Below are 12,376 nucleotides of genomic sequence, written 5' to 3'. Positions count from 1 at the left end.
TGTTTTGCCTTGTCTTTTTGAAAGTCTGATATTCTCTGTCAGTTTTGTTGCTGTGTATAACATGTTTGCTTTGAAACAGATGCAAACCGCCTATTTGTATATCAACACCTTGCATCCATGTGGTATTTTAGCTCTCATGCTGACTCCAGCTAGTTGCATTCCACCTGTGAGAGACCCACTGTTGACATGTTTGCAGACGTTGTGCGGCGAATTATGTCATGTTTTATATTGTTATTAAGTTTAGTGTAAGGAACTTTTTATGTTATTCTATATAAAAGTGTTTGGTTTTATGACTTGGAATACAATCATGGCACACATTATCAGGTTTATTCACCTTTGTTTTGCATTTTATGACAGCATAAAGCTACATTCTGAAGGCAGGACTGTGATGCAGTTTTCGAGCTCGTCACTAGGGGTGCTGCCGGTTTTGTGTATAATGTTAAGCAGAGGTGTGAACAAGCAGTGAGAATCATCATAAGCCGAAAGTGTGCCACCCTGAGATTTTTATTGGCTCCATGTTGCTCTCCCTGTGAAGGATTTCTGGGGGTGCTACTGGATCTGTGAACCATGAAACTAAAAAATTTATCTTGAGTTTGAATGGATTGAAAAGCATCTAAACTTCTTTACGTGCTAACAATACTTAATAAATTATATTTATTCTGAAGAATTGGCCCTTTTGCCCTCGGTATGCTTGAAAAAACAACTACTTTATTTAAAGCAGTCAACATGTGCAAGTTCAGGCAGAAAAACAAATGGCTGTGACCAGTTAATTCTTGCAGTTTTAGCTTACAGACCAACATGTTGCAGACGTTGCAGCAGAATGCTGGGATCATTAGGAGTCGGAAAACATTATTTGTAGTTGGAGGTCTAATGGTTTCAGATATGCATAGTAACATCAGCTCCTCTACATGGTTCTAAAGAGGATATCAGCGTCTAAATGAGCTCAGTGGAAAATTCCGGCAGCTATTAAATGGCGCCTCAAAGCAGAAACAGAGAACACCTTACACAAATATGAACAGACAGGAACCCTACGAGGCACATAATGCTTTTTTAAAGGTGTGTGTGTCTGTTTGTAGATTTGTGATGATATTTTTGTGGGTGAAAGCAATTAAATTATTTGTAGGGATTAATATATTTTGTTATACTGTCGAAGCTTAAAGCTGTGTTTGATTAGACTAAAAAGTAAGTCATTATTGTTTTTACCATTATAAGATGAATTCTGTGAAGAATTGTTCACTCTGAGTAAACATGCAAGCCTTCTGATAATAGATTACATTAGGGAAAAGTTCTTGGCATGAGAAATGATTAATGGGCTTGTTATTGCAAGAAATCTTGTGATATGCTGGCCCCTGCCAGGTCAATTTGACCTGAGAGGTTACATCCTGATAAGTGATTAAATTGTTAGTGTAAAACTGTCACGTACGCCAATTTGATATTTTCCAGATGTTTGACACAGATGTATTCCCGGAAAAAGTAGAGAAAAGAAATGTTGAAGGTGCCAAGAAGGTTACGTAAATGAGTATGATGATGTCAATTGGTCAGGATGCAATACAATACACACCAATGCTTTGTATCTGTATAAAAACCGCCCCGTAAAGACTGAACAAGAGGGAGACTTCTGGAATTTTTGATGAAGATTATTCTGTGCGCTTTTTGAAGAATAAAAGTTCCCTCCCGTGAGGGCTGTTTTGAGAGAGAATTTCTCTGAGTTCTGTTTTGATTATTTTAGCTCAGTGATCAGACCGCCCGCTCCTAAAATACATTTATATGCACACAGACACAGTGTGAATACAAAAATAAAAAACAATAGACTCTAAAGGCCATTTAGATGATTATATAACAAGGGAGCTCCCCATAATATTAATAACCATATTATTATGACCTACACTGCTTGACCTGTGCATAATCAAAAGCTGCATATCTTTTAAATTAGTAACTGCAGATACAGCATATGTACTGTGATGTGCCTTCTGCTGAAATGAAAAAGAAAGAGTGCTATGCATCCTAAAAGCAGCGTTGGTGGCAATGCCATTAACAATCAGATATTAATCTGACTCACTGCAGGTTCTGTCTGCCTTGTATTTAAATTGGATTATTATTTGCATTTTATTCTAGAATTTTGGAAGGATCCGTGTGTCTGAGCATATCTACCAAAAACAACTCCAGCCATGACTTTCTCTGCTTGGCAGGAGCAGGCGGCAAACAGAGGGGCAGTTTTTTGCCAGAAAGAGAACGAAATAAACTGCACCATTTGACCTCTTAGCTGAGAGCATGTTTATTTAGCCACTCATTAAACATGTAAAAAGGCTTTGTGAAATCCTATCAATTTTAAATAATCTGCTTTCATACTAGATACCTTTGTCAACTCTAGAACATCTGCAGTGGTGAGAAAATGTGTTTGCATTTCTTTTGTCACATGTAAATGTCTCAGATCAAACAATTTAAAATTTTATACGTGAAAAACACAAGTACAAACAAAATGCAGTGGTTTAATTTAAGGTGTTTATTATAAAGGGGAAAAAATTCAAACCTGCATGGTTCTGTGTGAAAAAGTGGTTGAACCGTAAACCTAATTGCGGGTTGGACTACACTTACCAGCAACATTTGGAATCAGTAGTTTGCATTAGTGTGCTGTGGAAGAATTTTGGCCCACTCATCTGGGCAGAAATGTTGTAATTCTACCACCTTTATAAGGTCATGTCACAGCATTCCAATCGAAAATCAAAAATCTTCTTTTTGCCAATCAGAGGTGGACTTGCTAGTGTATTTTGGATCATTACCCTGCTTCAGAACCAAAGAGGCCACAGCTTGAGTTCACAAACAAATGGCAGAAACTTCTCCTTCAGGATGTTTTGGTAGAGAGCCGAATTCATTGTTCTATTTACCACAGCCAGTCTTCCAGTGTTTGGGGGAGTAAAACAGCCTCTCAGCAGTTCTGTTTTTTGTCTCATCAGTCCACAGAGTGCTTTCCTAAAAGTCTTTGGGACCATCAAGATGACTTCTAGCAAAACTGAAACAAGCCTTTATGTTTTTCTTGCTAAGCAGTGGTTTTCATCTTGGAACTCTTTCATGCAGGCCAGTTTTGACCAGTCTCTTATGATGGAATCATGAGCACTGAATAAACTGAGGCAAGTGAGGCCTGCTGTTATTTGGATGTTGTCCTACTCTTAGATGAGCTGCACCTTGGGTAGTTTTGGTTGGCCATTCCTGGGAAGGTTCACCACTGTTTCATGTTTTCTTCACTGGTTCACTGGAGTCCCTCAGCTTCGCTGCCTAAATGGCTTTATAACCTTTCCCAGACCAACAGAAAAAAAATAATTTCTCTTTCATTTCTGAATTTCCTGGGATGATGTCTGGCTTTTAAGGATCTTTTGGTCTACTCCATTTTGTCAAGCAGGTCCTATTTAAATGTTATTTTATAGTGAGAAATGGTACAGCAGTAATTAGGTATGGGTGTTGCTAGAGAAATTGAACTCAGCTTTCCAAAGATTTGACCACTCTTAATTTGTGTTACAACACGGGGGGCGGCTGCTTTTTTACAGGTTTGGAATATTTTCCCCTGTTCATAATAAACATCTTTATTTAAACACTGCATTTTTGTGTTTTTTGTGTTATCTTGTCTAATATTTACATTTGGATTAAATAAATGTGTTGTACAACAACAGAGTGTCATCAGTCAGAGGCTTCTTCAGATCTGCTGTAAGACAGACCGCTACAGGAGATCCTTCCTGCCCACAGCCATCAGCATCTACAACGGCTCTTTGAAGAAACCTGCATATTATGAGCTATAACAACATTTAATGTCCCTTGGGATTAATAAAGTATTTTTAAATTGAATTTTCACTACTGTGTACAGGTCCTTCTCAAAATATTAGCATATTGTGATAAAGTTCATTATTTTCCATAATGTAATGATGAAAATTTAACATTCATATATTTTTGATTCATTGCACACTAACTGAAATATTTCAGGTCTTTTATTGTCTTAATACGGATGATTTTGGCATGCAGCTCATGAAAACCCAAAATTCCTATCTCACAAAATTAGCATATTTCATCCGACCAATAAAAGAAAAGTGTTTTTAATACAAAAAATGTCAACCTTCAAATAATCATGTACAGTTATGCACTCAATACTTGGTCGGGAATCCTTTTGCAGAAATGACTGCTTCAATGTGGCGTGGCATGGAGGCAATCTGCCTGTGGCACTGCTGAGGTCTTATGGAGGCCCAGGATGCTTCGATAGCGGCCTTTAGCTCATCCAGAGTGTTGGGTCTTGAGTCTCTCAACGTTCTCTTCACAATATCCCACAGATTCTCTATGGGGTTCAGGTCAGGAGAGTTGGCAGGCCAATTGAGCACAGTGATACCATGGTCAGTAAACCATTTACCAGTGGTTTTGGCACTGTGAGCAGGTGCCAGGTCGTGCTGAAAAATGAAATCTTCATCTCCATAAAGCTTTTCAGCAGATGGAAGCATGAAGTGCTCCAAAATCTCCTGATAGCTAGCTGCATTGACCCTGCCCTTGATAAAACACAGTGGACCAACACCAGCAGCTGACACGGCACCCCAGACCATCATTGACTGTGGGTACTTGACACTGGACTTCTGGCATTTCCTTCTCCCCAGTCTTCCTCCAGACTCTGGCACCTTGATTTCCGAATGACATGCAGAATTTGCTTTCATCCGAAAAAAGTACTTTGGACCACTGAGCAACAGTCCAGTGCTGCTTCTCTGTAGCCCAGGTCAGGCGCTTCTGCCGCTGTTTCTGGTTCAAACGTGGCTTGACCTGGGGAATGCGGCACCTGTAGCCCATTTCCTGCACACTCCTGTGCACGGTGGCTCTGGATGTTTCTACTCCAGACTCAGTCCACTGCTTCCGCAGGTCCCCCAAGGTCTGGAATCAGCCCTTCTCCACAATCTTCCTCAGGGTCCGGTCACCTCTTCTCGTTGTGCAGCGTTTTCTGCCACACTTTTTCCTTCCCACAGACTTCCCACTGAGGTGCCTTGATACGGCACTCTGGGAACAGCCTATTCGTTCAGAAATGTCTTTCTGTGTCTTACCCTCTTGCTTGAGGATGTCAATAGTGGCCTTCTGGACAGCAGTCAGGTCGGCAGTCTTACCCATGATTGGGGTTTTGAGTGATGAACCAGGCTGGGAGTTTTAAAGGCCTCAGGAATCTTTTGCAGGTGTTTAGAGTTAACTCGTTGATTCAGATGATTAGGTTCATAGCTCGTTTAGAGACCCTTTTAATAATATGCTAATTTTGTGAGATAGGAATTTTGGGTTTTCATGAGCTGTCTGCCAAAATCATCCGTATTAAGACAATAAAAGACCTGAAATATTTCAGTTAGTGTGCAATGAATCTAAAATATATGAATGTTAAATTTTCATCATGACATTATGGAAAATAATGAACTTTATCACAATATGCTAATATTTTGAGAAGGACCTGTATATCTTTAAGCATCTGTTTAAGTAATTGTTATGGCAAGGTGGGGCACTGGTGAAAAGTTTTATAGTTGGAGATTAACTGCTTGTGTGTTGCTTTTAATTCTTGGCTACTTTAAAAGCTTTTTTAAAGTTGTACAGCAGTGATGAAGTCTGGAGAAGGCAACTAGGACTTCCCCACTTTCAGTTCTAGTTGGTACCACTACAAAACCAAACTTTGGCGGAGCAACGCACACAGAGACGATCATTGTTCCCATTGGACAGAAATGACGGGGGCGGGACAGAGCACAGACCCATAAATTGAGGAAAACAGTTGTAGACGTGCTGCGTGCAGCAACTCTGTTCTGCGTATTAGTGCCGTTATTACAGCTGCAATATTATTGTCAGGGTGAAGAGCAGCTCATTCAACACAGACTTTGAGATGTTCCATTTATAATGTTGGAACCCCGTCGGAGAATACGTGCTGAACGCCGATGTTCTCTACGTGTCCCACAACAAGCCAGTAGCGTTGCTAAGCAACACACAGCTTATCAGGTATGATTACCTTACAACACACACCTTTGCTACCGGCTACAGTGGCTTTTTATGTCCAAAGAGATGTACGCTTTTTGTAGTTGGTTCGGATCGGGGCCGGTTTGTGTTCAGACCATAAGCGAACCGCACCAGAGTCCGTGTGGAAGCGGACCGAGACCATCTCAAAAAGTGGGTCTCGGTCCGGTTGTTTGGTCCGGACCAGGGTTCGCTTGAGTGTATTCACACCTGCACAAAAGGTCCGCACCAAAGAGGAAAACGAACTCTGGTCCGTTTAAAGCGGACCAAAAGTGGCAAGTGTAAAGTCTCTTTCAGGTGCGGCTACTCCTTGAAGGGTCACCACTGTTCACATTTTTTCCATTTGTGCATAATGGCTCTTAGTGTGGTTTGATCCAGTCCCAAATGCATAGAAAATGCTTCATAAACCCTTTCCAGACTAATAGATGTCAACAGGTTTGTTCGTCATTTGTTCATTTTTTTAGACCTTTGATTCTACAGGTCAGGCATTCATCAGACTTGGTTGTGGCTGGTGACAAAAACTGTGGTTTGGATAGATTTTTTCCACTTTTTCCCCACATTTAGTCTCTTTCAGAATTGGAAATAGCAGGTCAGACCTGGAAACTGGAAACTGAGATAATCTAGAAAGTCAGTCCGTTTACATCCAGTGTAGAAGGTCTGTTTGTAAAAAGAATTAATAAACATAATTTGTAGGCTGCTTGAAAGGTTGTTTGACAACAGATACAGCTGAGATTCTTTCTTTAGTTTTGAGGTTTGGTCATTAGAATTCATTTTAAACTTCATTGGGATCCACCTTAAAATGTGTAGAAAATGTAGTGGAAATTGAACAATATTATGGCAGTGCTTCATTGTACAAAATGGTTGTGTAAATGTACCTGTCAAAACTTCATACTAAAGACATTTATGTGTACCATGTTGTGTTGCAAGCACTGGTCAATGTCCCTACTTAAATGATTCTAATAATAGGTCTTTCTATTACAGTTAAACTAATACAGGCTTTTAAATTTCCAATGCTGACTTTATTATTGGTTTATTTTCTGCCGGTAGGAGCCACTTGTGGTTTTCCATACTTTACAGTTTTCTCACTGCAGAAGACATATTTGTGGAGGCTAAAAAGCTTTTGAACAAAATTTCGTCAGACAAGAGAGCCCTCTCAGACAGAAATAATAAAACATACAGCTAGACAAGCTGTGCTCAAGTGGAACATCCATCACGTTGGCGCTTGACAGCAGTCACTGGCTGGTACTTTATTTTGATTAAACAGTCAACTAATAAAATGCTACAGCCTTATTTTGTATACAGAATATAACTTCAATAGCCCACTGTGTCAGGTTAAGTTCTTATCCTTGTCACTGAGATTATTTAGCATTTATCTTTGCTCTCAATGCTCAGTCACAGTGGCGAAAGGGCATGAAAGTTTAAACAACAAATGAGGGTTTCACTCTTTAAAGATTCCAGAAGACAAATCGGGCTGTCGGCTAACAGAGTAAGATGGAGAGTCATCATTTCTAGCAAGATGTTTAGGTTAATTATTATTAATTCTTCGACAAACATTAGCATTTTAAATATAAATTGCCATTCCTAAAGGAGTCAAAGCAGTAAATACAATATTCTTTCTTTCATTTAAAATCAAGTATTCACTGTGGTCTAGATGGATCAATTTACAAATGCTTTATTTATTTAGGAGTGCATCAAGATCTTGTTATAGGGGGTTTCGTAACATACAACATGTATAATATTTTTTGCCAAAGTCTCTGTCACAAGGAATTATATAGTTGCTGCCAGCATGAGTTCATCTGGTGAAAGTAGCTTTAAAGCTTTTAATTTTGACCCACAGATGTAAACTTTAGCTTTTTGTTTTAGCTTAAGAACCCTGTATCTTTGTTTGAGTCTCTTATTTTGAGGAGACAAGTGAAAGTAGTTCTGGAGTTGCCTTGTTATGGTTTTAAAGTAAATTAATACTTTTGACTACAATCACACTCACAGGAAAATGGGGTCTGAGTCAAACTTCTTTGCAGACTGAACTTTTTTAATTCTGCATTTTATACAACTTTTACATCATTAAAGTATGAGGAGAGACCAAAGGTAAACAATGGACAAAACAGGCATGGTCAGACACTATTGATGGAGCTACTCAAAATCATGTCAGCTCCAAGTGTACAACTACAAAACAGATACACACATGCTGACATGTGTTGGATCCGATATAATTATTTTATTGGAAAGAAAAGTAACTGTAAGACCTATTGTGTATCTTTGGCCTTTGTTTAGCTAGTTGACAACTCTTAGTTACAGGAAGACTGTAAAAACCCCTTCCCCCTTTACATCGTTTCTCTGGCAGCATTTTAGGTACTCATTTCTCCATGCAGAAAGACCCCCGGCCGGGAGTCAAACCCAGGACCTTCATGCTGCAAGGCAACAGTGCCACCTCTTATATTAACGCTCAGCTTGGACTCCTGCTTTACTTGCACTGCCATACTTGCACAATGATCACCTGCACTGTTGTACTGCTCTCGCACCCAATACTGCTCTATATTTACTCTCACTCACTTAAAACTGTGCACATATATTTATATTATATTGTAGATATGTTTATACTGTTTAATTTGTATTGTATTGCACTGACTACGCCAAAACAAATTCCTTGTATGTCCAAAAACGTACTTGGCAATAAAGCTTCTCTGATTCTGATTCTGATTCAGAAGGTCTTAAACATATTTTTCATTAAACCCACATTTCTGTATTATAAATGGTTTTTATTGGTTTGATGTAATAGTCTAATCTTAAATGTGTTTTCTTTAACTGTAAGCAGAAAATCAACATAATTAATAGAAAAAAAGGCTATTTGTGATTAATCTATATATTATGTCTGACTTAGTGAATTGAGTTACTGAAATATGAACTTTTCAATAATTTAATTAATTGAATATGACTGTTTATCTGCACTCCTTGCTTCTTCTTTACAGTTGCACTAGGCTCTGATGACAACCATTCTAGCGAGGCATATCTGCAGTTTCTCTGATAGGATTTTCACACACAGCTGAGCAATCTAACACCCTAAAATACAACACATACTGTACATACATGTCGAAATAATTATAACAACTCATGGCTTGTCTGCTTTCATGGTTTCCTGTGTATAAAGTTGCAGTGAGTATATATAGTGGGCACATGTGTCCACTTGGTGAACACATGTACCCAGCACTTACTCTGGATTTAATATAGATCCAGTACCACAGAATATAAAATGTATTAAAATGTGACTATAGCTCTATAGTTACTTAAAGTCGAAATATCTTCAATGAAAACATGAAATGCTATGCATGTGTATGTCTGTCAATAAATGATAAAGTAGTAAAAGGGATTAATAATTATTCCCTATTTTTTCTGGATTTGTTTTTCAATGCACTCCCTTAACAAACCCCAACTCCACACTAAATCACCCATTTCAATACCTATATTTGCCATCTCAGGGACAGTGGCGCTGTAGGGGCCTTCATCAAAGACTGGAGGGTTGTCATTGATGTCTTGCACCCGAATTATGAACTGTGACGACGGTTCCAGGGGACGTTCAGTCTGCTTGTCGGTGGCCGTGGCGACGAGACGGTACTCATCCTTCTCTTCCCGGTCCAGGGGCTTGGTGACGTGAATGTTACCCGTTTTCTCATCTATCACGAACACCGAGCCCGCCCCCTCACCTCGCAGGATATACTTGGTGCGGCCATCATTCCTGTCCATGTCAGTGTGGAGCTAGGTGAGGAGAGGTGACAGGGAAAAAATGGGATTTATGGCAGGCAAAGGAGAGAATAGAAATGAGCAGAAATTGAAAATGAGAGGCAGGGAGAGATAAGAATGAAATGGGTGGTAAAGAAAGACAAGAGTAAACACTAGTTAAAAATTAAGACTGTTTTTTCAAGACAGTCAGGCAGTAAAGAGAAAACAAGCAGATTATCCTCTGCATGCCTCCAGGATATAATGAATTTAAACAGAAGCAGGGAAAAGAAAAGAAACGAAAAGAAAAGAAAAGTAGACAATACCTCGTTCCCTCACTGGCTTTTTTTTTATTCCTTCCTGCAGTCATTATTCTGTACTTCATGTTTCTATTTCTGCAGTACTGTATGAGCAGCTGTGGGCCTGGATCTCCTTAATCTTAAAGATATCCAGTACACAAACTCCACTGGTCACACTTTAAACCCTTCTTCAGTTCCCAGCAGCAGTGGGCAGAAAAACTGTATGGTCACAAGCAGGGCTCTGGCGATTTAATGAAAACACCTATCAAAGGAATAACGAACAGTAGGGCAATCAGTTATTCCCTAATAGTAGTCTATGAGTGAGACTGGAGGGGTGCATGGCAGTGGTACGTGTGGTATTGATCACGGCCCGTGTTGTGCTTTATTGGATCAGCGCCTGGTGGGATAGCAAAGCGACCAGCAACCTCTCATGCAGGGAGAGGTAATATCACCGAAGGCTCCAGACTGTCCTCCGTCCCATATCAAGAGAGACAAGTCAGCGGGATGTGGAGAGCGCATCAAGATTCAATCTCATTACTCCCGCTCCTACGTGGATCGAATAGCAACTGTGACCAAAATAAGAGAGCGGTAAATTAGGCCCCACACTCAAGTAAGTGTGACACTGTGACTTCAGATGCAGAGTAGACAGGGAAGAGGCAGCTGGGGCCGGGAAGATGGTTTAGCTGGGTGAAAGCATTGTTGCGTGGCAACAGCTAAGCACATTTGCTAAATGAAATGAGAATGGATACTGTGAATGTGAATGCTCATTTACTTTGAGGACTGCCATTTTTCATGTGGGGGGGCAGTGGCATGGCATTGCCAGCTTCCTGGGGGGGAAATGATGAGTACAGATGTTGACTTGTTTGTCAAAGGAGAGACTTCAAGTCCAGAATGTTAAGCGAAAGCAAATAAAAGTTGAATAATCAGGCATGAATTTGATATAGAACACTTTTGTCAGATATTTAATGCCATCATTAGTCATAAGCCTATAGAACAACGTGAGATCAGGCAATGTGAGCTGTGAACACAAAATTATACAGACTGGTAGCTATTTTTAAGAGATTCAAATTAAAGACGCCCTGAGAAATGAACTGGTGATCATAATCAACCAATGCTTTACTGCCCCTATTTGATGACTGGCTGATCATGAACTAAAACGTTTTTCCAATCAGAGAATGCACACTTTATCAGTAGCACTGTCAACCACACTCTTCGGTGCAGAAGCTGCCACTGCCAGTTTTGAGAGGACTCAAAATTAGCTATTATTAGAATGAGTTAAGTATTTAAAAATATTTTTAAATATTAAAAAAAAAAAGCTGTAAGACCTTTTTAGAAAGGAAAGAAATTTATCTTCCAAAGAGGCACGTAGATTGTTTATTTAGGCTGCTACCACAGGAAGTTAGAGGTCAACAGATAACTGGTAGTATTACTTGCCCTGCTGTGTGCTTTTGAAGGGAGCATTGTATGGGACATGCTAAACATGTAAATATTGGCAGCCTTTTAAAAATCTAACAGCTATGATGAGGGTCTGCGGACTCTACAGGGAACACACTTCGAGCGTTTTCTTAGTGATGCTAACCATGCTAAAAACTAATATGAGATGTGAAAGGCAGTTTAAAACGGCAGCTTTGTAAGAATGTCATCTGTGTTCCGTGTTAACAGCGACTTCTGTCTCACACATGAAGGGATGTTTCCTCTCCTCCCAGCAAATAATGACTGATTGCAGAAAAGCTCCTAAACACATGTGTCATTATAATAAAAGAAAGAGTGTTTTTTCATTTTCATGAAAAAGAAAAAAGGTAGTTAGATCTAATCTGGTTTGTAAATTAGTAAATCCAAAATATTTCAATTTGTTTTAGGTGGCTTTTATAAACTAGTTCCTCCGTAACAAAATCTGGGAGACTTTATTGTGTTTTTAGATTTTCAGTGATGCTGAGGTAGAATTTGTTACTTTGTTATGCATTGAATGCATCATTGCTGTTTTTTGCTATAAACATTTATCGTTAGGATTATTTATTGTTAATTTATCCATTATCCAAGTTGAAAAAAGTATTTATTATTTATAGTTCTTTAAGAGAAATCAGAAGGAGTTAAAATCTTTATTGACAGGCCAGAGCTGTACAAAATCAATTACTGTATATCAGCCACAAAGTGTTTGATCCGCACATCTTTACTTATATTTCTTAGCTTAAAACCAAACCAGCTTAAGCACAATTATATTTTGGCATCTAACAACTGACAGAGACAGAAACCTTTCAATAATGACAAACTAAATGGTTGGCTATACATGTGGGCCTTAATCGCTGCCTTATTTCATCCATGCACCTGCGTGTTACTTAGTAGTAAGTTTCACCAGGACAGTATAT

General features: G+C 39.2%; 1 protein-coding gene across 3 annotated transcripts in view; it reads right to left on the bottom strand.

The window, feature by feature from the left end:
- The window catches only part of LOC124870076, a 260,321-nt gene that overhangs the window by 108,928 nt on the left and 139,017 nt on the right, over positions 1-12,376 (bottom strand). For all 3 annotated transcript variants that reach the window (XM_047368529.1, XM_047368528.1, XM_047368530.1), the window contains one exon: positions 9,456-9,750. In XM_047368529.1, coding sequence (XP_047224485.1) covers positions 9,456-9,750 — 295 coding nt within the window. The remainder of the gene's footprint in view (positions 1-9,455; positions 9,751-12,376) is intronic.

This window comes from Girardinichthys multiradiatus, chromosome 6, assembly GCF_021462225.1.
Source record: "Girardinichthys multiradiatus isolate DD_20200921_A chromosome 6, DD_fGirMul_XY1, whole genome shotgun sequence".
Lineage (NCBI taxonomy): Eukaryota > Metazoa > Chordata > Actinopteri > Cyprinodontiformes > Goodeidae > Girardinichthys > Girardinichthys multiradiatus.
The sequence above is the reverse complement of the archived record's forward strand: the minus strand, read 5'-3'. Positions and strand labels throughout refer to the sequence as shown.